The sequence below is a fragment of the Pseudonaja textilis genome, chromosome 1, assembly GCF_049901715.1.
Source record: "Pseudonaja textilis isolate UNSWEBS1 chromosome 1, rPseTex1.2, whole genome shotgun sequence".
Lineage (NCBI taxonomy): Eukaryota > Metazoa > Chordata > Lepidosauria > Squamata > Elapidae > Pseudonaja > Pseudonaja textilis.
This window is the reverse complement of record NC_141990.1, coordinates 182216366-182242752: the sequence shown is the minus strand read 5'-3', so window position 1 is coordinate 182242752 and position 26387 is coordinate 182216366. Positions and strand designations below refer to the sequence as shown.

General features: G+C 37.9%; 1 protein-coding gene across 9 annotated transcripts in view; it reads left to right on the top strand.

The window, feature by feature from the left end:
- ITPRID2 (ITPR interacting domain containing 2) overlaps window positions 1-26387 on the top strand; it is a 66501-nt gene that overhangs the window by 21400 nt on the left and 18714 nt on the right. For 5 of the 9 annotated variants that reach the window (XM_026696953.2, XM_026696957.2, XM_087919858.1 and 2 more), the window contains 7 exons: window positions 192-248; window positions 2940-2979; window positions 4185-4283; window positions 7110-7318; window positions 8309-8982; window positions 19246-19318; window positions 25050-25141. In XM_026696953.2, the coding sequence (XP_026552738.2) occupies window positions 192-248; window positions 2940-2979; window positions 4185-4283; window positions 7110-7318; window positions 8309-8982; window positions 19246-19318; window positions 25050-25141 (1244 nt within the window). The remainder of the gene's footprint in view (window positions 1-191; window positions 249-2939; window positions 2980-4184; window positions 4284-7109; window positions 7319-8308; window positions 8983-19245; window positions 19319-25049; window positions 25142-26387) is intronic. The other 4 variants (XM_026696955.2, XM_087919857.1, XM_087919860.1 and 1 more) reach the window with 1 other exon arrangement.

The window sequence follows — 26387 nt, the reverse complement described above, 5'->3', positions numbered from 1 at the left end:
TAAGTCAGTATTTCACAGGGCTATTGTGACAAGGAAAGAAAAGTGGAGAAAGGAACGCTATAAAGGAAAGATGAGATGCAAATAAATAGACATACCTATATATGTTTAGTGTTTAATTTACAATTGACAGTATTCCTGGAAAATAACTACAAAAATAGATTTTGATTTTGCCAACCTGATACCTCTTTTAGGCATGCTGGTGAGGAATGGAGGAAGTTTTGAAGATGATTTGTCTCTGGGAGCAGAAGGTGGGTGTGCCATAAAGCATATGTTTTTAAAAAATAAATAAAACTACTCTGCTTTTCTAAATCTGAACAATGTATTTTTCTTCTGATTGAATCACGTGAGCTTACTTGTTACTATAAAAATGTAGGAAGAGATCTTTGAGAAAAATGTCAGAAATCTTTCAGTAAAATATCTGCAAATCTTTTTCAGTTTTCTAAATGAGACAAGTATACTTATGACAAATTATGTTTCAGTGAGACATTACAACTTTCTTGAAATTTCACCCCTCTGTTTTATATTAGCCAGAATTTTATGCAGATTGTTCTCGGAGTTGGGTATATTGCTGTAAAAATAATTATTTTGTTTTCAGATCAGTTATCTTATTAAAATATGTGGGCTTGCTCTTCATCAGCTGAGGGATTTGTTTGTTTTAAACCACAAACCTTCAAGATTCAGGATATTGAATCATTTATTCCCCATGCTTCATTTGGGTTTCTATGACCTGATTTTATGTAATAATAAGTTATAGGATATAACTTAGCTAAACATTTTGTCCAGTTATCCTCATTATTAGTTTCTGTGCAACAGCCCATTATTGCAGATAGGATAGATACTTCTTACTATAGAAGAATAAAACATTACTTGGAGAGACTGAGTTGCTCGATATTACAAGCCTGAACAACAAAAGCCAACCACACATTGCTATTTCAAAGCCTAACAGCTCCTAACTCCATTCACCAATCTAGTCTCATTCTGACTTCCTTGCCAGCACAGAGGGAAGCATGAGAAAGCATGATTGTGAGAAAACAACATTGTTTTTACTTTTCTCTCCAAGACAACTTCCATGGTTGCATGAGGCTTTTAATTTTAATAGCTGTTAACCAATAATATAAGTCCCCTACAATGCAGTGAGCAAAATAGATGGTGTCTTGTTTTCTGTCCTTCAGTGGCAAGAGTGGACAGGAAGTTTCTGGCTAGCTGACTTGCATTAGCGGTTGGATCAGGTATTTGTGTGGTCCAGAACAGCCTTCCACGTGCATTGGGACTGAAAATTCCTCAGCCATAATATTTGGAACTAGAAAAATAGGATGGGGAATTCTGCGAGTTGGAATCTCAGCATATCAAAGTGGGATTAATTTGGGAAAGGCTGCTTTGGAATATTACACGTTGAAGAGACTCATCTCAGCCTGCTAGTTTATCTGAAATATTTAAGAATGGTTCTATTTTGGGTCTGTCTGGTATTAATTTGAATTCACACCATCACAGTAATGGGATCAGATTCTGGCAAAAAGAATTTTGAAGATGTTAACATTTACTGAATTGTTTAAAAAACATTTTATGGAATTTATAAACACCAAATCAGAGTATATTGGCATTAGGTTTCTCGCAACAAACTTGGATTAAGGTTCATTGTTTGAGTTTACTTGATTTCTGTTCATGATTAATCATGTGGAACGCAGAGGAAGATTTCAAGAATTAGATGCCAGGATATGATTAAATGTTTACGGCTTTTCAGACACTGGAAAGTGGAATAATTGGTACTAGTAGAGACTTTTCAGTTTCACTACTATCATTGGCAAACACTTTTTTGTGTGTTTGCAGTATTTTTAAAATCAAATTATATCTATGATAAATCTAAATGTTTCTAGGTATGCCACTTTTCTTGCATCTCTCCTTGACTTAAAATAAGTGTTTTAATTATTCAGCTTTTGCTTATAAACAAATCTTTTTAGTACCAAAAGGATGCTCCTAGTTTTGATTGTAGAGTCCTGATGAAATTAAGGTAATATATTTTAAATATAGGCCAAGATCATCAAGCTATGATTGTGTTAATCATAAAACAGAAATCTTGTACCTCAATTCTCTTATTTTTAACCCAACAGAATGTTGGGAGGTAGAGAGGCTTGGAACTCTCCATCAGCAGAGAAACTCTGACAACTCAACAGAATGGGGCCAGATTTGGTCTTTGGAAAGAAGACAGCAAAGGAAAGAGAGTTGACAAATGGGCTGGATCAAGTGGGGAATGTACAGCGAAAAAAAAGAGATCCCACTGAATCTCTTTGGGCAGCAGCCTAGAAAGATGCTATGGCTGTTCCATTATAATGCTCTCCTTCTCTTCCCCTCCTCCAAATGCCATGATCCAGAACTGAGTGTATCCATTCTGCCGTGGGCTTCCAATAGCATATATAAACATAAATATTGGGAGATGCAACTTAATCAAGAACAACCGCACACATAAAGAGGTATACTTTCATTTGACAGAGAAAAATATAGATGTGTCCTATGGACACGTGGTGAAAAGAATGAAGAGAATTCTCTTGTGCCAAATAAATATTTATGCAAGAGACTTTCTAGAAATTCTATTAGTGGATCATTTTCTCAGGCTCAGAATGAAAGAGGGTCGGTCACCTCTTGTTCACATACAGTATTTATCCACAATTACATGGTGATTTGTAAACCATGGTCTATGACTCAACATATTGCATGAATCCAGCCAATTGAGATTTCTCCAACAGTTCATTGTAAAAAACAATTTGCCAGCACATGCCTGTAAAATACTATTTATAAAATAAAAGTGATTGAATTGCTTGTTATTTCTGTTAATGATTATACCAAGCTGGCAGTTTTTAGTAACGATTCCAAAGCTTTTTGTTTCTATAATTTGTAATGTACAGATTTATATTCATTCTCTCTTTTCCTCTCCCTTTTTCCAGCTAATCAACTGCATCAAAGCATTGAACAAATGGAAATCTGGTAAAAAAAATCATACTTTTTTTGTTTTGGAATAATGTCTGACATGAAGTTGGTCTTTCTATATGAGCATAATTCATTTCAATTGTCATCAAGGCTATAAGCTGATGAGACACAGATGTGAAGAGCTTTTTTTTCTTTTTTTCTCATCAGCTACATTGTTAGCCTTGAATTCTGAGTGAGATGGTCTACTTTTTACCCCCATAACCACAATGCAGATCCCAAACTGATAAATGGAACTTCTACTGCCTATTGTGACACCTTTGTAAAACTTCTCTCCAGGATCTGGTGAATGGTGATGGAGTCTAGTAACTGCATCACCATTGCATTACTGTCATTACAGAAGGTTTCAATACAAACTCCTTGTAGTTCCAACCATTGAGAAGAGGCAAGAGAAAAGGCGTGTTTCCAAATTATACAGAAATATGAAAAGCCCATTTGATTTGGATAAAGCACACTTACCTGTCATTCTGATTATAACTCAGTACACAATTTACTTATCAGCCAAAGATGAGTAACTTATAGTCTTGAAACCTTTGGGGTTGACCCTCAAATTCCCCAAATTGTACATCTAAATGCAGTGTCCCATGTTTTGAAAAGAAGCTGTAGTGTTGGTTTAAAATCAGCTTGATGGAATTAAAGGGGGAGGATGGTTTTCCTCACCTGAACCCTCTTCCTTGCCCAAAAATGGAAAATTCTGGCTCTGCTTACATATCTGAACCCCACCATACCTTCCATTGGGGTTTTGTTTTTTTTGCCTTCTATAACGCTGCTCTTCATCGAGCCAATAACGTGTGACTAATCAGGTCCACAAACATTTCCCATTGTTGTGCTTTAGCAAGCAGCAGTCCAAAACATCTGGAAGGAAAAAGCTGTACTCTTCAGCTGAAGAAATAAGCGACACTGTTAAATTGCTTGTATATTCAATTTCTTTCAAACTAAAATTCTGTGCTGAGCTAAAAAAGCAGAACTTCCATGCAGTTCTCTGGATGTGGTAAATAGAACTAGGTGGGGTGCTCTTAGCAAAAGAAACAGTTGTGGGGTTTGGAGGGGATCATGAAGTCACAGTGAAAAGCTGCTGTTCTGCATTGCAACCAAAGTGAATTTAAGAAAAAACGGAGCAGTAGAATGTGGGATATTGGGGATATTCTTGAATGAAGAGGCAAGCTCTCTACCCTTGTAATTACGAATTCCCTTTGTGTTGTCAGCAGCAATATATTGGCAAAGGACAAGAGGCTTCAATTTCATCAGAGGGGGAGAAGTATGAATTCCACTGGCTCAGGAAAAAGCAGTGCAACTGTTTCTAGGTAAGTAAAGGATTATTAAGGTGGATTGAAGAACCAGGGGCATTTTTTAAATCCCACCTCTGCTTTTCTTTTGGAAAAAAAAGAAATCACATTTTATACATTTTTGTCACAGTTCCACGTTTCTGCAGCTTGATGACATCTCTTTTTGAAATACATTAAATAGGGTCACCATTGGAATTTCATAATCTTTCAGCACACTGCATGTTATGGCAGTATGCATGTTCCTATGTCTTATTTGTATATGCTTTGCATTTAAATTTAATAGGATCGACAAATGATAAGAGTTCAATCTCTTGAATTCTGGTGATAGAAATGCAGTTTATCCAGTCCAGAATAAATATACCATGGCAGTTATGTGGGTTATGAAAACTGTGAGAGACACAGACTCCTTTCCTCAGGGGTGGGATTCAACCGGTGTTACTATTGGTTCGGTGACTACGTTTTGCTGTGCGCGCATGTAAAAAACCTTAAGCTGTGCCGCCTGAACAGCTGAAAAGCACTGCGCACAGGTACACAGCATTTGAAAAGCCTCTATTTTCCTGCTTTTTCAACCTCAGCTGTGCCGTGCAAAGCAGCTGAGGTTGAAAAAGCAGAAAATAAAGGACAGGTAAGAGCCCAGGTGGGCAGCTGGGCCAAACAGCAGCAGACACAGAACCGGTTCTGCTCTTCAGAGCTACTGGTTCTATAGAGTTGGGCAGAACTGGTAGCATCCCACCCCTGCCTTTCCTAAAGATTGACTACTTCCTGAAACTTACATATAGACTTCTATATTTGCGTGAGTTTTAAAATTCTTTTGCTGCCAGTGAAATTTAAGGGGGGAGGGGACGACACTCCATAGAAAGTAAAGGAGATCCATAGGAATAGTTCCATATTGTGTTCTTCAAATTTCTCCTTTGAGTTGAGCTTGATTCCAGGTGATGTCATAGACATATCTATAGTTTTCTTGGCAACATTTTAAAGTGGTTTACCATTGCTACTTTGGGGTGGTGTTTCTTTAATTTCCCAGTCTAATCTGCAAATCTTGCATTCTCTGAACAATTCGTGGAGTTTAGTTCTCAGATGTTTTAGTATCCATTAATTTCCCTGTTGAATTCGTTTTCTATAGGCTCATGGCAAAGCAGAGGAGCTAAACTTCTCCTCCTTGATTTCTGTCTTCCTTTCTTGCCAGGATGGCAGGCTGGACTAGAAACTGCTGACAGTTGTAACTTTTGATGTTCGGTTTTTTAATCTATGAAAATTTTCATAGATCATTGGTGTAATTTTGTACTATGATTATAGTACTATAGATGAAATGTATTTGGAAGCAATTCCACTTGAAGAAATTCTTATTGCAGCTGATGGTAGCACCTGGTTAATCTTAGCTGACCTCAGAAAGCTAGAAAGCATAAGGTTCATATTTGGAAGAGAGACTACTAGAAAATTGAAAATAATAAAGGAGAATTTTTGTAGCTCGGGGTTGAAATGAGGAGTCCTTGGTGCTCTCTGAGTTTAATTGTTTCCCTGCAGACATTTCATTAGCCAAACTAGGTAACATCATCAGTGCTAGTTCTAGCACTGCATTGATGAAGCTACCTAGTTTGATTAATGAAACGCCTGCAAGAAAACAACCAAACTCAGAGGCCCAAGGAGTCCTCAAATTGAAAACATTTTGAAAATGACAATGAAAACCACTCCTATTACCAAAATAACTCAACGCTGATGTGTTCATGCAGACGACCTCATCTTCTGTAAGGGAGAGAGCAGGTCTGTGTGGTTCATTCTGCATTTTTCTGGCTGCCCATGCTTAGGAAGGCACAGATTTTGAGCAGATTACCTACTATATCTCCAGGCACGATTTGGGAGCAAATCAAGTGGAGTTTAAAGTACATTATATTACACACCATTTTTCATATTGTTATTACAACAATGCTGGATTAAGGTTAGTGTGCAGGAAGCTAGGAGCGTAATCCACGCCCTATATTCTTTTAAAAGAGAAAAGCTCCTTATTGAGGCTCTGCAGGCTCTTTTTACAAAATAAACCAGCATGAGCCCAGGTCAGTCAGTGTTAAGTATTTTAAAAAGAGATTGGTAGTGTATCTCCAACTTGTAGACAGACCTAACCTAGTTCAGGCTATCATTGCCTTGTATTTAAGAAATAAAGAACTGGAAAGGACAAGGTGCCACACGTTTTGCAAAACATTTCGGTTGATTGGTTGGTTGCCCCTTCCTTAGAATCCAGATCTTGCAGGATGCAGTGAGTTTGCTGTCGAAGTACAGAACACATCTTACTGTTTTCTAACAATGCAGTTATAAAAGCGAAGACTGGATGAACAAGCAAAGTCTTCTCAGAGCTATATAATATGAGTAGGGCTTTGCTTTCAAGGATTGAACTCAGTAAGAAGACAGCCTGCCCCTGTATATAATTTTTGATTGAAAACATAGATTTAAGCATCCTTCTGGGCAAATTCTGCTGCTCATTACTATCCAGACTAAATTAACAGTATAGCTCAGGAGTATCCAGTCTTGGTAACTTGACTTATAGACTTCATCTCCCAGAATTCCCCAGCCAACCCAGTGAATCTTATTGTAGGTGTGCTGAGAAGTCGTGTTGAGATTAATATAATTATGGGAGAGTGCACAGTAAATATTTCAACATTTATAAATATATTTTAAGTAAGATCACAGAATCATAATGTCATCTCCTTTCATCTCCTTTAAGATCTAAACATTGCAGCCTTAATCTTTTAATCCAGGTATTCAGTTTAACAGCCTTACAGATTTCACCTCTATACTTAACCAGACAAGCAGACTATATAGTGGAATTATTGTGTTATTGTTTTAATCTAGTGTGTCTGAACTACTGGAACTCTATGAGGAAGATCCTGAAGAGGTTCTCTATAATCTTGGATTCGGACGTGATGAACCAGATATTGCTTCTAAAATTCCATCAAGGTTTTTTAATTCATCATCTTTTGCAAGGGGAATAGATATCAAAGTGTTTCTGAGTGCACAACTGCAACGGATGGAAGTGGAAAACCCTAATTTTGCTTTGACAAGTATGTTTTTCTTATTGGGCAATATACACATTCAGTAAACATAAATGCATAAAAAAAATGGAATGTTCCTAATTAATTTCAAAAGTTGGCTAGGGAAAATATGATATTACTTGATTAATCTTGTTTTTTCAGATCGGTAAACTAGAAATAAATAGATCTAATGTAAAGCCCTTCTAATTTTAAACCATCTGAACCTAGTCACTTGGAGAAGAATGTTGTCAAGGCAGCTAACTATCCCTTTATAATTTCATTCTGCAATGTGAAAAATCAGCCTCTCAAATGATAGTGAGTATGCAGATAACTGTAGCAAAACATTAGGAGCAATTGACCAGCCTTTTCCAGCCTGGGTTGCTTGGAAAAGTTTCACCCCAAACCTTAGCTTCTCTTTCTAGAGAATGATGGAATCAATTCTAAACCTTTGGTACCATCCTACTCACAATTGTCCGTGGACAGCAGAATGAAGTGGGAGTAACATGTAGCCTCTGGAACTGGAATGTGAGAAAAAGTTCAGAGATGGAGTGGAGCACATTTCAAAGACAGTTCAGTAAGGAGACAGGTGCTTTTATTTGGTAGAAAAGTGATGGAAGGAATCTCACGATTTTCTCTGCTTCTCCCTCTGAACAGTTTCTCAATGATGCAACTCGCTGTGCATTAATTACTTGGGTTTATATACTACAGAGGTGATACAGAGTAACTCTCTATTGAACATTAAAACAATAAAAGCAAAACAATATATTTTCCTTTGACTGATTCAAAAGGCAGATGTGTTTTTAAGACTGATCCCATGACAAAACAATTCAAGACCATCTATTTTTCCTCAGGGAATACTACAAGTAACATTTTGGAAGTCAGAAGTCGAGCTTGGCTTTGGTGCTGATGTGTTTTTGTTTTTAACTTTGCAAGTTTCAAGTTCATTTGTTGTTTCAATATTGCACTTTTACAGTGCTGCCCTTTGTTCTTTTTATCATTTGGTTTTGTCTTTTTTGCCAGGTCGCTTTCGTCAAATCGAAGTGCTTACTACTGTGGCTAATGCATTCTCTTCCTTGTACTCTCAAGTTTCTGGCACTCCCTTGCAGAAAATTGGGAGCATGAATTCAGCATCTTCCAGCAAAGAGGCATCCAGCCCACCTCCTCTGACACGAAGTAACACAGCGAATCGTTTGATGAAGACCCTGTCTAAACTCAACCTCTACGGGAACCCTCAAGCAGGGGATAGTGGCAGTAGTATATCCACTGAGAAGGGCAAATCTGAAAATGGGAGTGAAGAACCAGAAGTGAAAAATGAAGTCAAAACTCCAAAACACTTCAAAGCATCTTTGTTGGCAACAGTAAAAGAAGAAGCACCTTGCAACCAGTCCGGCCTCTTAGGAGCTCTGGATTCTTCAGAACTTTGCCCTAGCGTTCCACAGGAAACTCAAGGTTATTCTATTTCTGATGAAGATCAGCAAAAAAATAACTCTTTTGGACATACTGGTGGATTTCATGAAAAGATTGCTGCTATGAACTCTTCTAATCTCACGGGTGATACTCTGGAATCAATCAGTTCTGAAGATAAAGATGCCAGGGCAATTCAAATGGCTGATAAAGAGGCCCCTGTTCCGCCAACCATTCCATTGATTGCTAGCCTCATGCTGCAGCAGAAGGACTCCTTTGAGATGGAGGAGGTATGTGGAAAGAGATAAGGATTATTGTTGCTTTGATGTTGTAGTTCCTCAAGTGTTGATGTCCCTTCATATTCTGCACAGGCTTTCTCTAGTCCAATATCTAGTAGATGTTGGTAGAACTGTGTAGAGAATTTAGGAGAGTTGTCATCCCTGTAGACCACACCAAGGTTGGATACAGAGTTTTGATAAGCTGCTAAAATGGTTCTTTGGATCCAGTACAGAAGATCTCAAACTACAACTTTTAAACCTTTACAGTTTCAACCCTGATCCATTTTAGTGAGTATTTCAGCTAAAGGTATGCTTATAAAAAGGGATTGGAATTGTGAAGGAAGATTATATTCTTCTGAAATATGTGTGAAGGAAGATTATACTTTTCTGAGATACTCCTGTTTAAATTGTGGGTAAAAGCCAGCCAGAGAAACAGTGTGTTTGTTATTGTTAGTTACTGTTAGAGATAGGCAGCCTGTGGCCACTTAGTTTTATTTGTTTAGGTTCTTTAGAATTCCATATGATCACAAAAACTGACAGCATGATTTGTCTCCATTTTAGGTGGGAATTACATAAGAACCATATTTTAAATTCTGAAACAGGCCTGTCAACCTGTTGAAATTTAATTAAAGTTCCTATTCCAGTATGGGTAATACTGAGTTAGATAGACAAGTGGATGAATTTAAAGCCTTATCCTTTTATTAGGTCAGGAACAAGCAACCTGGTGCTCTCCAGATAGTCGGGACTGCAATTTGCACCATTACTTTCTGTTCTTTATGCCAGCTGTAACAACTGGAAGTTGGTCATAACCTTTTAGAGAGCTCCAAGTTATATATCATTATTCGAGGTGTATTTCAAGTTACTAGATTTCATTTCTACAGCTGCTAATGCTCGGATACCGTTTGTGTTTCTATCCTGACTAGCTAATAACTTTACCCATGTGACAAGTCTGAGCAATTCTAATTTTGATGAAAGCACTAAAGTGGTTTTATTTGCCTCTCAGCTGCACAGCTTTTTATTTTTTATCCAACCCTAGATCAGGGGTCCCCAACCCCTGGTCTAAGGACTTGCACCTGGCCGCAGCATGCCAGAAAACGGGTCGCTCAAACAAGCACAGCCCCATCCGCAGGCTGTAGGCAGCAAGGGAAACCGTACCTCCTCTGGTCTGTGGAAAAACCTTTCTCCATGGAACCAGTCCCTGGTGCCCAAAAGGTTGTGAGCCACTTCCCTAGATCTCTTCTGGAACTGTAAAATATTTGCTCCCTATAATGTTTCCATAACCATACTAACATAAGAGGATTTATTTGTTTACAAATTTAAGAATTTAGAAATACACCTGAAATAATGTGACTAAGTTATGTTTATTGTTTTACGATTAGTTTACAGAACTGGGGAGTCTAACTATTAATGGCAAAAATAAGGAGGACACTTCCACTTTCTTCTTTTTTTCTTTTTTTCTAATTGTCTTGTGCACAGAAAAAACACTATGAGACAGAGCGGGGAGTGCCCTAAAGGCCTGTTTTTCTTCTTTCCAAGTTTGCCCTTGGAATGTTTTCTTTGCACATATCATGGCCGAGATATCCAGGGCACAGTTTTCCAAGCTGTCCCAGAGCCCTTGTGGCTGGGGCTTCTGTCGGAAGTCTGCTGCTGTCAAGATAGCCAGCGTGGGAGAGTGAGTCAAGGCACAGCTTTCCCAGGAGTTCTGGCCTCTGCATTCTCAGCCAATCGGATGCATTTGTGCTGGCATCCTTATTGATATTGGCGAAGGAGACGTGGAAGGGTGGAGGGAACAGGGCAAAGATTGCAAATAAAATTCAGGCAGGGTTCTGACCCAGCAACCCACAGAGAGGCGGGGGAAGGGAAGGGATCAGCCCCCTTATCCCACCCACCCTAACTGCCTAATCCCCCAGTGGGAAAGGGAGGACAAGAAACTCCAGCACAGCCCTAGGAGCAAATGAAGTCATGGAGCCGCCTTTGCAAACTGAGACCTAGCAAATGGCTTGTAAGATGGATGTTTATATGCATTGATAAGAGTAGTAATTTTGCCTTGCAGAGACATCTGTGTGCTTTTGCCTTTGGGTTTGTTTTGTTTAAGGAGTATTAAAAGAGCTGCTGTTGATGTTTCAGTTGTGTGATGTATATAGTTTTAGAGATTGCAGGACAGGTATATTTGAAGCTAGCAACTTGCTAATGAGTACATATCCTGGCTTCCCCACATTTTAGGGTTGGTCTGCCTTTCAATTGTCATATCGTTACAGAAATCTGCTTTAAAAGGAGATATTTGCTATGGATGCCCCATTAAGGAGAAGTGTATATTCTATGTACGGAATATATTATAATAGAATGTTCTATGTCTTTGCTGCTGTTTAATTCTGCTATGCAACCCGCCTGATTTTTGCTCTAATCTTGCACTGATTTTTTACCAATGGCATCCGTATTCCAGTATTTGTCTTTTTTCTTTCCTATGGAAGAACTGGTTCAAATGCATAGAGCCCATTTCTGATTCTGTGTAGATTTGAGTATCACTAACTTCAGTTCTGAATCAGATGGGAAGAGAAAAGTAAGTGGCATAATCTGAGTTTGATTCTGAACATTTCAGCAAAATTGCGGTTCTGGTGATCTGGCATGCAGGAAGTTGGGTGTTTCTCTGTGGATAAATGATTAAAAAGGAACAAAGGGAAACCCCTGAAGACTCATTTATGAAGCAGTTTAAGAGCGTGCAGGCTTAGCTTTGTGGGATCTAATTTTGCTTTATAAGGTCCCTGTCTTAACCCTGAAATTCAGTTGAAAAGAAACAGCTTCAGATTAGAAAATAAACTTTATTGTTAAAATATTTACTATGTCTCTGACTCAGTGTCTCAAGTCAGAAGCTTATTTTCTGTACTCAAAATGAGATCAGAGTTGAGTTGCACAAAACCGTGCCCAAAAATTTCTTTCATCTCTACAGTCTACTTAGAAAACAAAAACGTTTAGCAATCAAATGGAAATCAACCAAAAATATACCAGTAGATCCTCCAATTCTGTTGTTCAGGAATAGCTAAGAAGTAGTACAGGTAATCCTCAGTTTACGACCACAATTGAGTCCAAAATTATTTGTTAAGTTAGTTTTGCCTTGTTTTATGACTTTTCTTGCTACATTTGATGTGAATCACTGCAGTTGTTAAATTAACAACATGGTTGTTAAGTGACTCTGGATTCCTCATTGGCTTTGATAGTCAGAAGGTCGCCAAAGGTGATCACATGACCCTGGGACAGTGCAACCATCATAAACGTGAGTCAGTTGTCAAGCACCCAAACGTAAATCACGTGACCATGGGGATGCTGTAATGACCGTAAGTTTAAAAAATGGTCATGTCACTTTTTTCAGTGCCATTGTAACTTTGAACGGTCACTAAATGAACTATTATAAGTCGAGGACTACCTGTATGCCATAAGAGAGCTGTTAGAGCACAAATAGAAAAACAGAAAACTTGATCTAGGTCCAAAATCTTCTTTCCAGAGATTGCCTACTGCTGCACTTTAGGGTATAGCCTTGCTCAACTTTCAGCAGAGACATTAAATAAATACTGTCTTATTGCCAATGTCTCTCCTGGTAGCAAGGTATTTACTTACCTCTGTGTATTCCACGTGATCAAATTTGCCAGTTGTTCCTCATGCAAAACTTTAGTAAAATTATCTGTTCTCAAAAGTGATTGGCTTAGTATACCTCTTCATCAGCTTCTTTTCCAAGAAGTGGCTTGCACAGACACAAATGGGCAACTGTTATGCTTTTAAGAAAATACAATGCCTGGGCACTCATATATGAATGCTTAATTTTGGGGGTATGAATTGACTTGGGCTGCGCAAAATCATTTGGAGGATTGCAAATAAATGTAATTTGTGGAAGCATCTGTTGAATCATGATACCAAATCAAAAAACTATTTGCAGTCCAAGATGTCGTGATCTTTTATGTATGAGTGCTTGATCAACAACGCATACACAAAATGAGTAGTATTTGAGTTGTAATATTGTAATGCACTTTTCATTATTTAATGCTTTGCTTCTTCTTCTCCCAAGTACCTGCACATGGTAGTGTTTGCATGCATATGCAAGATCAGACAGTGGGGAAACTTTCATAGCAGAAGTGAGGAGCTCTGAAGATATGGCAGGCCTTCGTATTGTTGAGCAAGTTCGAATTGTTACTGTTACTGACCTATCTGTCAGAATGGCTTTATACATAGGATTTTATTTATATTCAGAGTTAAATTTCCTCTTCTGAATATTTCTGAATCTGTTCAGATGTGATAATTGGCTGCTGTCCCTATGGCTGATCCAGGATGAGCAGAAATAGATCTCCCCCCCAATCTATCTAAGACAGTGATGGCGAACCTTTTTGTTGTGGTGTGCTGAAAGCGTGCATGTGCCAGCACCCACAATGCAATGTGCCCCGCCCCACCTGTGCATGTGCACACAACCCCCCCCCCCTTACCTGCACTGTGCATGCGCGTGCCTCCCAACTAATTTTTGGCCTGTTTGAGGCCATTTTCACCCTCCTGGGGCTCAAGGGAAGCCTCTGCAGCCTTTGGAGGTCAAAAAACAGGCCCATTTTGGCACTTCCGGTTTTAGCACTTCCAGTATTTCCATAGGTGTGCCATAGGATCGCCATCATGGATCTAGGACATTTAAAGGCCCTCAGGTTTGTTGTTTGTGGAAGAGAGATACAGAGGGACTGGAAACAAACACTTAGGTCATGGCTATACCGCCTTTCAGGGGAGTATATTAATGATGTTCAATCTATTTTGGGTTAGGAGTTGGAACTTCTGTTCTGAAAATATTACTGCAAATTGCACACTGAAATATCCCTATTTTGTTTCCTTGAATCAAGCTCAAGATATTTTCATTTCAATAGTATTTATTCTGTTCATTTTAAATAGTGATAACAAGAACACAATGCTAGGCTTGTTTCCTAAAAGGAAGTCGTTTGATTTTGGATTTTCTATTTTAATAAAGCAGTATTGTCTAAATGTATTGTATGAAAAAGATTAACTAGGCGATTTTATCACCAAAAACAACTTAGAGCTAAGAAAATGCCTGAAAATGGAGTAGTTACGAAATAAGGAGGCCAGGTCTCTTAAGAAAGCAGTGCAGACTTTGGAGTCTTAACCAATCTGGAAACTCCTAATAACAGAATTTTAAAAGGTTATCTTTCTTTTTGGTTTTATATCAGAAAAGTCATATTTTTCTTTTCTTTTTTGGTTTCACCTCTTGTGATTTTTTTTATGTTTTTATACTCTTATCTTGGAATGCTTCTAACACTATTCCTGCATGACTCTTATTAAACAGGTACATAAAACTGAATACATTGCAATCTTTTTTAACTAAAGTTTCCAGTCCAACCAGTATGGCCATTGGGCAGAAACAGTGGAGGTTGTAGTCCAAAATATTTGGACAGGGACCTCAAAACTCCAACTCCTGCCTTATCAACATTAAGGATGCCAATAGGTTGTTGTGTATGATCAAGGGCAGAGTTTCCTGTCTTATACAGGAAGTATGTGTGAATAGTTGCTTACAAGTAGGAATTCTGTATAGGGTTCCCCCCTCCAGGTGGCACCCTCTGGATGTGTTCCGTAATATGTCAGGGTGAAAGACTAACTATGGGAGCTTGGCCTTCTTGGAGGATGCAGGTTGAGTAAGCCTGACATGGATAGTGTAGAAGAAGTAATAGTAATACATACGTATATTCAAAAAGTCTGAGCAACTATGTGGTTCCCTTCTTACTGGTATTCAGAATTAAGTCAAAATCCACTTGCTGCAATATTGTGGCTGACAGTGAGGCTGTTGTTTTGGTATGTGTTTCATACTGTAATTTAATCATTCTGCCTCAATAGCAGTATGTATAAAGACGACTAAATGGGAATATTTCCAAATCAGCTTTGCAGGTAAGTCCATCATACCTGCTAGGATCTGGCCTGTGTGGTGCTTAAAGCTGGTGCATGGGGCCACCCTGAAAACAGTGAAGGGTCGGCCCGCAGTGTCTATGCTAGTAAAAATGGAGCCCGGGGCTGCACGCACTCCCCTCCATTTTTGTTGGCAGAGGGCTGCAGGAGGCCATCGCAGCTGAAAATGGGGCTCGGGGGAAGACAGGAAAGGAGAAAGAAAAAGAGGATAGAAAAAGAAAAAGAAAGGAAGATAGGAAGAGAGCAAGGAAGGGGAAAAAAGGAAAGAGGGGAAGGAAGAAGAAAGAATGAAGAGGGAAGGAAAAAGGAAGGAAGGAAGGATTCCCCTCCCCCACTCCTGCCTGGGCCACCACAGGTGCCCCTGACATGAGTGATATCACGCCACCCCATTATCCCCCCCCAGATCAAACATAACCCTGATGCGTTTGACACCCCTGTGCTAGGAACTTCCCATGTTGGTATGGAGAGCTATTTCTCTATGCTGGGCGAACAAGCATGTCAGATGCATCCAGTCCAATCATGCAGTAGAAATTCATACATTTCCCCACCTGCAATTCCTGACTGATAATAGAGATCTGGTGAGTGTTTAATCTTCCTTTTAGGGAGTGACAAATATTAATTTATTCTGAGAATCCAAAGAACCTTTTAAAAGAAATAGAAACAGCCTAGAAATAGCAAATTTGACGGATTTCTTAGCTATTCCAACTTGACAATAAAGTTGCATTAGGTTACATTTTGGAGCACACAATTCTAACTCATGAAAATTGGAGTTCATGAGCCTACAATGTAATCGGCAATCATACATACTGGCTAAAGCTTCTGAAGACAAAAGTTCATGGAAGGACTCCAATATATCCCCATATATAGTGTAGCTCTTTTCCCCAAAGATAAAACATCAGTGTGGCAAAGGCGTGTTAAATACATATTAACTCCAGTGTCAACATGAAGCTAAAGTGAAGTAAAATTCATCTCTCAGGTCAAGCTGAACTTCTACTTCATAATTTTTTTGTAGTTCTTTGGAATTTATAGAATTATATTCTTAATAGGAGAAGGAAAAGACAACAGAAAATTAAGCTATTCCAGATTGCTTTCATTTTTTAGTTTAGCTGTGCATCTTTTTACTGTTTCAGAATATGGCAGATTCATCCTCCAGTGATTATTTGAAATTTGTAATACAATGTCTTAAAGTGGGAAATATTGCAAGCTTCAGTTTGCATGTCCCCCGAGGAAACGGCAAAAGGAAACTAGGCAGGAAGCTTTCGTTTAAAGAGAAAAACAAAAACAAATGGTGTCCATACAAGACAACTGATAGCAGCTCTCTGGGCTAACTTGTTCTTCATGAAAAAATCCGATTAACATTAAAACTTTAGCATATTTTGGATTGTCTGATCCAAAGCTACCAAACCAAGGAAGTATAGCTATGTTTAACAGCAATTGAGAGCTAGGAAATTATGAACGCACTGAAGTTCTACGCCGAAAACTCACATTTTCTCTCCTTTTAATAAACAAATGAACAATACTATGAAGCCACATGCTACAAACAATACACCCGACAGGAACATAAGATGACAAGCTGATAGGAGCATAAGATGTTGGCTGAAGTCCCATTTATATATAAAGGGACTACATCATACATAATCCATTTAGTCTCTGTGTTTTGTCTTTGGGAAAGAAAAGCAACTGATTCACCAGGTAGCCCTCCTGCAGCATGGTGTTGTCCCAGAAACAGGTGCCATTTTGGGATTGGCAGGGGCCACTTCAAGCCATCCTGGAGCAGGACCATCCTGGGAGTGGCTGCAATTCTCCCAATCCGAGAATTGCACCCGCTTCCAAAATGGTGCCCACTTCTGAGAAGGAACTACACTGCCTCCATATAGGAAAGTCACATGGTGGATCAGGTGCTTCGCCTTCCCAAAAGCAATCTTTGGAAGTAGTATGATGGTTCAAGGCATTGGAGGGTAGATGGGACCCAGATGAATGGGAAGCAGAATGGGGTGCCTCAGCATTAGGGAAGCATGGGGAAGGCACATGTGAGCTTTGGAGGTGCTGAAGTGCAGGCCTCCTAGCGCTTCCTCCATTCCCTAAGTGGAACCCCGTGTTCCACTTAACAACTGCAAAGGGGAGAGCAGGGATTGTGTTCATTAAAGCCCTTTGCTTAATGACCATGACATGACCATATTTCTGAGCTCAGTTATGGTCACAAGTCAAGGACCACCTATACTGTTTTCACTTTCAGTTCCACTTGCCCAAGTATCTACTTTCCCGAGGTCCTGGATTCTTCTTCAAAAACTGTAGTCTTTTTCAATCATTTTTATTTTGAACAATTTTACTGTTCTTCATTTTATCTTCAGAATCTTTTCCCAGGCACTGAAATGTACTAGTTCACCTTTGAAGCTTTAAAATAAAACAGAAGTGATCTAAATAGAATTTAAATAATTCACGCAGTGTCTTAAATAAAGCACAGAATCTATTTGATTCCATTGGCTTTTAGGTACATTTCCTTGATATTTGTCCTCTCATCATTATAGACATAGGAAACATGTCTTCACTTTTTTAAACACCCTCTGAAATCTAGTAACACATGGAACTATAAATAGACCTTTTAATTACAGAGAAGGTTATATTCAAAATGTGTAGACAAACTGCAAGGACAAATTCTTTCCACCCTTTTCTTTAACCTAGAGGTAGTAATTAACATAAACTTGAAACTCTAGGGTATTTAATTCTAAAATTCCAATTTCAATCTGGGGAATTTCAAGGCATTTTAATATGAGTGATTATTATTATTCGGGTTTTCCAAAAGTTCCAAGGGACAGTAAAAAAGAATATTAATCAAGCCTCACACATTTTGCCTAAACACCTTGTTTCAAGGGAACTGTAGAAGAAAAACATGAAAACATTAAACATTACATTTGTTATACGATGTAACTAACAGGTCAGAACACTTGCTTTTTAAATTAAAAATATAAACATTGTATTATTATATAATTGTTACATCACAGAAACACCTAGGTATACCTAAACACTGAATCTAAGACACATGATTTCGTAGTTGGCACATATTCATGCTGTTAAGAAAAAGATTTTTATAAATATAAACCTGGGCCACTATTTTTTTAAAACCAAATTTAAAAAAAAAAAGACTTGTAAAGTTAAAGAACTTCTGAAGCGAATTTTTTAAAAACTGGCTATCTCCTGAATAAAAAAATAAGGTGGTATTTTTATAAATACATGTAACCAATAATTACAGTAAGACAAATAATTTTAAGATGCTTTGTTTTTGACAGCATGACTAAATACTGGCTGAACCTGTTGATGACATCAGAAGGATTGATGGTGGGATCTGTAAAATATGTCCCCTTGATGATCTGAGACCATGAGGAGATCTGGGCAGAGAGTAGGCCTTTATAATCAAGGCACCAGACTTGAAGCTCGGTAATCATGAGTTCTAGTCCTACTTTAGGCATGAAGCCAGGTAGATGACCTTGGCCAGTTGCTCTCTCTCAGCCCTAGGAAAGGAGGCAAGGGCAAACAACTTTTTGGAAAGAAAATTGCAGGAACTTGTCCAGGTAGTAGCCAAAAGCAGTACAAATTGACACTATCTAAATTCTAAAAGAATAACAGGGCTCAGCAAATCCCTAGTAATATTTAAAATAAGAGAAGGAAAATGAAGATCAACTGCATTAAAAATCCATTTTAATAGTTACCACACCAAAAATGTTGGAATGCTTATTTTCAGAAGTCTTATTTAGGTTTGAAGGTTTGTGGAGCACTGAGAAAGAAAGTTAGAAAGTTTATTTAGGAGCTCGAATAGAAACGTTATCTTGAATATAGTTTTCTCCTTTCCTCTCTTCTTGCTATCCACATAGCCCTTGAACAAGACATTTGTGAAATGTACAAACTAGCTATTATGTTTTTCTGAGTTTCAGTCAGCCTTACAGCTTTCTTCCCCGCCTCCCCCCCTCCAACAGCTTTCTGTGTTTGTTTGCCTAAAAGTTTTCCCAAAGGAAACCTCATATGGGATGTGCTGCTGAAGTTTTTTTTTTTTGCTCTGCATCATTGTTCTTAAAAAAAGCCTTTTATCCTAAATTACTGATGTCATGGCTTTTCACATTTTATTGTTCCTGTGTGTTCCAACTTCAACATTATCATTCCAGGGAGCCTGAAAAAGATACACCATAATAATAAACAGCAATAATTGGCTTTCCAGAGTTATTATATTTGAGATTGTTAATTACTAAATAGCGAATTATGCAAGATATAAATTCCATGCATATTCACTAGAAAGCTTATTGCCTGCAAGCATAGGTTTAAAAATGCACTGATTTTCTTCTGCAGATTCAAAGTACAGAGGGAGAGATTCCACATGCTCCTAACACAAGTCAGCGGGCTTTAAACAGAACAAAAAAAGGTGAGTAAATTTATTTTTCCTTGTTCCTCTTGAAACATCCCAACCACTAAATGTCAACCCAAGTACTTTAAGCTTTTTAAGTAGTGGCCCACCCATAAGCTCCTAATCTGTCCTTTAATTAGATTTCAGATCATAGCGTTGTCTTCTTGTGAAATGGCATCCTAAATGACAGAGGCTGGATCAGACTTGTAACCTTAATTGAAGGTTTGGCGTTTCTGACCCTTCACCAATTACAGGGTGGAGAAACTGAAGTGGTGCAATATATTTATATGAGTGAAAAGTGCCCTGTTATTTAAAACGACTGTTTTGAACTTTAAAATGACATACCCCAAACCAAAAAGCTTTTTATCATTCTGCTAGTGCTGATGATGCAAAAGTCTTCTGTGTTTGGCCATTGAGATAATGTAACAGAGGAGCCCGAAGCATTACCATAAGACACAAGAGTTAAGCCTCAAGTGTGTTCAGTGAGGTTTCCTCCATAGTAAGACTGTTCTAGGACTGTACTTTCTATTTCCAGATCAGAATATGCGGTGACTGATTATAGCAATGCTCATGTAGTTTTTCCCTTTTATTGACTATCCACATTAATTGAATCCCTCTGCTGTTCACTATAGGAGAACAAACTGGAATGGAAAAAAAAAAGGTCCCATGTCTGGAGTAATAAATGATATAAACTACAGTAGCAAAGAGAATAGCTGTCCACTCCTTGATCAGGAAATTGATCAACAAAAATCATATTTTTCTTGACCATAGAATGAAACATAGCTCTAATTTTGCTTCAGAATATGAGTTGTTAGCAGGTTGAGAATGCAGTATGTATATTTTCATCCTGGCTCACATATATCTGACTAAATTACACTTAGTTAGAAGTGTATTTAATAAGCAGTTACTACTAAGCTGTGACTTTGAGCTTTTCAGGCTTGGTTTTAAACCCTGTGTGAAAATCCTTGGCATTTGTTTGGATAGTATCTCACTCAATCTGTTAATTATCTTTCAATCTGTTTCCACTGCTTGTTTCATAAGTCTATTCACAACAGATATATTGTTTTTATCTGTTTGCTTATGACTTGCCTCCAAAGCTGCTACTTTGATTTTGTTTTCTTCTTCAATATATTTTTCATAGCTTTGTTCATTCAAGATCAGACTGCAGCTGCTATCAGCAACTTATTTAATAGGGTTGCAGTAAAATATGCATTATCTCATTGCTTTGCTTCCTTGTTTAAAAAAGACTAGGCATAAAAATAAAAATGTTAGCATTTTTATATTAAATTCATAGAATTTTAAATTCCATTTATTTGTATTAACAGCAGGCTTTTTAATTTACATTGTCTATTTTATGAATAGTGTTTCTTTCTTAATATAAGTGTTCATCATAATCAGCTTAACTTAGTAACGCATTGCTCAGGGAGGAAAAGCTCAGTTCTCCAGTATAGTTAATATGATGTTCCTTTTAGATAATGAATTTTAATTAGAGGAAAACAAGTTTATCTTTTGTGTGTTGAGCATTGGTATTTGTCATTACATAGCCCAAGTAGAGGTATGTTTTTCTCACAAGGTTTCCTTTGGTGAAGGACAGACTGGAACAAAAAGTCTCATTTGCTATGTACTATAATATGAAGTGTTGCTATGCATAATATTCAATATTGTTAAAGAAATGTTGATTCAGGAAATCATTGCTATTTTTATTCATGAATGGCCTAATGGGTATATCTTATACAGGCCATGATATTTGCCTTACTGGCATTTGCCAAAATTCAAATACACATTTAAAAATAAATGATCTAACTGTGCAAGGAAAAAATGAACATTCAAATATCTTAACAGTTTAGAATAGAAACATACTTTTGTCAATCTGCTTTATAGTGAGTGGATTTGTTTGATTATCAGGGACATAATATCTTCTATATTGGCTAGTGGCAATTCTTAAAGATTTAGCTTCCTAAAATCCTTTAATTTGGAAGAACCCTGAACCAAAGCTGACCTTTTCCTAGATGCAAAGTATATACTCTTTAGGATGAATCCGTGGGACTATACACTGAAATTTAGGATTAATTCAAGCTAGCATTTTGTTTGAGCTAAATTAGAAATTATGGCCTTGATCATTATTTTCTTGTCACTTCCTTCTAAAAAGCTCAGGTCTGAATATGTAGATGTCTTCTTTTCCATGTTTTATTTTTGCATGTTTCATCCAACCATATACCCCACAGCCCTTCTTTTATTAACATAACTTCTTTATTCCTAGTCTAACATCTTCCCTATTCTACTGTTGATCCTACCAAATAGTAAACACACATACAGTGATTTTTCACACGTTCCAGTCTTCAGCTTTTGCTGTTTCTTATAAAAGTTGCACAGGCTATTGGTTGGCCTGACGTGACAGAAGAGGGAAGCCAAATGATCAAAGGGCTCAATCATGGTTAAAATGTTTGAGACAGTTTAAAATCTGGGATTTATTTTTATTATTTATTATTATAATGATTCAGATACATATAACATCATGCACGGATGTGGAGAAGAAGATGAGAATTTCTCCCTCTCTTAAAAGAGTAAAACTAAAGGCTATTCAGGATAAGTGTCCGGAAGGAAATCTAAAACAGACAGAAGTTCTCACAGCTCATAATTAAACTGTGGAATTCGTTATCACAGGATGTGGCAATGGCCATTAACTTGGATGGTTTTAAAAGGGGAGGGGATAATTAAGGGCTAATAGTCTTGAACATTCAATGTTACCTAGGGATATAGGACAGCCTACCGCCAAATACTAGTTGCAGAGGAACAATGGCTAGAGAAGAGTAAGTCTACATTCTGCTTTTGTAAGGCGGATCTCAGAAAGAAACAAAAATATGTGTATTGGTCCCATCTGGCAAGGCTATTATAGCTGAGGAAGATTGCAATCTGACATATTCAAAGAGAGCAGATTGGAGAAAGCTTTATTATTGATCAGATGCAGTGAACATAGTGGGACATTTCAATGAACTTTTTAGGATGCTTTTTGGGTGGAAATCTTCAGATCATAACATATTCATATCAGAACTACAAAGGCATGCTTTAGCACAGAGTGGAATGAGATTGGTTATTGATTCCTTCCCCTTATATTTACTTAATTATTTCTATTATTGAAAAGACATCTGCATGGCACATTCTATTTATATACGTAGCACATTCTATTTATATATACTTCTGTTTGTGGGCATGCATGCCTAGACAGATACAAGTATAAACACAAGCAGGCTTCATTTGTGGAATGCTGCTTGTTCAACAGAGTGTGTCCACTAGTGGAAAAGTCTGAAGCAACTTTCATGAAATTCTCCTCAGCCCACTTCTTAAACCCTAAACATCTGCTGTTCTGGGTAAAATTGCCTCTTCAGCTCTCCCTTTTTGCTGCCAGTAGTAAATTCCATTTGTGGCATGCTGCCAAAGGCAGAAAGAAAGGCTAGATTCAGCCCATTGTATCCTGAGCTCTTCAAACCTTAAAAGCCCAGTTAGGACCCTTTAAGGGCTTGTATTGTGTGAAGAATGGCTGCCGTTTCAACAGCTCTTCAGTGTAAACCATCCATGACCATTGTTTCTGGAGCATTATCATTGTGACAATGCAGTGCTCTGTGTTTGGATATTCTTCTTCTGAGCACTCTTCTTCTTTATAATAGAATCCCAAGCATATCATCTTTGCAATATGAAAATCCATTGAGGGTGTGGAGGGGAAGAGGGAGGGAGGAAGGGAGGGAGTCATGCAAACTGAGCATCAAAAGTAACGAAGGGCCTTGCTGTGTTTTATTTATTTTGATTACAAGAGTGCCATCTGTGTTACATTTTAAAACCACACAAAATAAGGCCAACGTTCTTCTAATAAGAGAGAGGAAAATTTCCCTCCAAACTAACTGCTGTTCATCTTTCAGCTATGTATTGGTGTAAATAATCAGATTATTTATACTTAGAAGCAACATAATAATGTCTGAGATTGTGTTTTCAATACATAAACATTGACTTTAATTTGCCCTTCTCTAGTCTGGAAGATTATAGAGCACTTGGAATTCTCCTTCATTTGTTCTGATTTTTTTAAAGCTGTTTTTGATCTTAAGGATGTAAAACACTTGACGTTTCTAGTAGTTTAGAATTGTCTACAATCCACTTATCACTCTATTCTTTATAAACTGTGCAGTTTTTGCAAGTAATGTAGTCTAGGAGCCCAAAAAGAGGATTGCAGTTGGGCCATCAAAAGCTGTACATTTTAAATGTGCCTACACAAGTCCTTTGTTGAAAATCACCACTCTGTGGCTTTTTTTTTTGTTAATACGCTGGACCTGTGGGAATGTTTTAAAGTCTGCCCCACACAGAACATGGGCTATTTTCCAAAATGCTCTTGCAAGTTGTGGGTGAAGATGCAGCATGCAGCATGCTGAACCATGCCTGGTTTGGCTTGAAGGGGATATAGATTCTGCCCAGTTCTAAGCCTAGCCTGCTTCAACCCTAGATGAACAATTGAATCTGTGTCTTTTCTTTGGTTGGGGCTCTGTACAGGATAAGAGGTGGGTCACTTTCGTTTACCCTCAGAAAAGCACATGACTTAAATGGCTCTTTAAACAAAAATTCAAAATAGAGATCTACTTTTTCTAAGTAAAAAAATACTGAAAAGTTCAAAAATACTGAAAACATTGAGAATGCAGTATCATTCATATGTATGTATGTATGTACAATATCTAAATTTATATCCCTATGCTGCACATGGAGACAGTATCCTTTTAAGCAAAAATTAAAAATAATTAAAAATACATTGTGTGCAGTTGATATTCAATTATTAATACATTTATAAGCTCACATCTCATATACATGACTGGATAGCTCTCAGTTAAAACAAAATTAAAAGAAATTAAAAAAACTCCTTTGTTAAAATAACAAAGATGTAGGAGATGACCAGGTTGAGCCTGAAGGAGGTGTCAAAGTGTCATAAGTTTTGAGTCGCTTCCCGCCTACAAGAAGTCCATCCCACCTTGAATTACATTGACTGTTATCTACCACAAATTTGCTTTTACTGTTAGTAGTTCAGATTCTTCTATAGCATGCAATAACCTATAGTCATTTGAACTGCTTTGCTTCTGATTTCTTGTACCTGACCCCCCCACCCCCAAATTGATATAAAAGCAGATAAGAATACTTATAAATAAATACTCAACCTAGTCATGAAAAGGCTCCCCCATGGTATCAACATCCTAGATTTCATGGCAAAGCCAGGGTTTTAGTACCCTGCAAAAAGTCAGCAGGCTTGGAGCAAGTCTAGTTTCTTGGGTGTGTGTGTGTGTGATGTTTCATTAATTAATATGCTGATTGGGAATTGAGAGAACTGGGTTCAAAGTCCAGTTGTAACCAGAGAATTTCATTAGCTCTTTTTAGGCCCTAACACTCAGTACTGTTCACTCCAGAAGTTTGTCTTGAGAATAAAATGAGGGGTGGCCCCAGCACCTTAGAATAAAGTGCCATCATAAAATGTAAAGAAACAAATTAACCATCTAAAGGCCCAATTAAGGGCTAAACAGAGCCAGAGAAACAATCAGGCTTTGTCTGAAAGCTGAGAATGAGAGCCAGCTTTTTGGTTGGTAGGTCAGAGCTCTCTCAGCTGAATGAACAAATGCGCGTATCCTCTTGCCAGCTAAATGGAGAATTGTGTACATGTTGGAAAATCTGCTGAGCCTTTAACATTTGTCTCCCTTCCTGTTCCTCTCATCCTCACCAATAGATCAGCTCTTACGATCAGCAAGTCAGCATTCTGACAGCAGCGGCTTTGCAGAAGATTCTTCCACCGACTACTTCTTGCTCAATCAACTGCAGGTAAATTTTTTGGATTGCTTCATTTCTACTTTTCCCATGCTTAGCAGTCTGTAGTGTGAGCAAGGATACCCTTTGGCATTCCTAGAGGAAATGTGAGAAAGATCTTGTTTTCTAGGATTCTAATTTAGTAGCAGGACATTTCCTTTGTATCTGGATGGTTGGATTGAACTGCAGCAGAACCTTCTAGCTACAAGACCTGATATTTCTTTTTTTCCACCATGATTGCAAGATGTAATCATCACGTTCCAGGTTCAATACCATCAGCAGCATAAAAATGCAGTACCTACAACCACATATATCACTGAATAGGAAAGAGTCTTTAAAAGTTTAACATAATCAGCCAAATATTTCTGGAAATGCCAGCTTATTTTTTTTGACCCTAAAAGTATATGTCATGGCTTCGTAAACTTCTTTGGGAAAGAACACTGAGTGACATTGAAGCTGATACCAAGAAGGCTATGTTACTGTTGAATACCTGCCGCCTAAATCAAGAGTCAACAACATATTGCTTTCTACCCTCTTTCCGTTTTCCTGTGTTTTATTTAGTGAAATACTGAACAGAAGCATTATGACCTGCAATTCTTGGGAGATGACTCACTTTATGACCCATTAAGTTTGGAGATGGCTCCGGCAGAAACCCATTTTATATCAGTCAAACTGAAGCAAGCAGATACATCACCTTAGAGCCAGGGCTGTGTATAAAATACATACTAGTAAGCCTGATGATGGCAGATGAGATTCTGCCAAAACGTTGCTACAACTTTAAAAGCACAACTATAATGACGTGGGAAAATACCCCAACAAAGCTGAATACCATACATACTAGTAAATGTATATAAATAACAGACTTTATTTATTTTTAAAATATTTTTCATTACCTTGTGGGGCTGTGTTATTAACTGTCCAGGGCTGCATGTGGCCAGCAGCCTGGACACATCTGCTTTAGAACAGCGATGCCAAGGGAGTGTATGGACCTGCTTCTCAACCTGTGCATAAGCCATCCTTTGAGCCCAAATATCTCTGCTACATAGCAGACCTCCCTTTGCTCAGGATAAACAAAAGGGAACCAAAGTCGTTTAGGGTAAATTGAAAGGAAGGGTGAAAATTATGATTAAGACCCACGGTTGCAAAGTTTTCTATACCCTGTTTTTCTGCTTTAGAGAAGGAATTCGTTGGAGTAGTGAGGAAAGCCAGAAGGAATTTTCTTGAGAATCCATACTTTTCGCAAGGGTAGACTGGTAAAGAC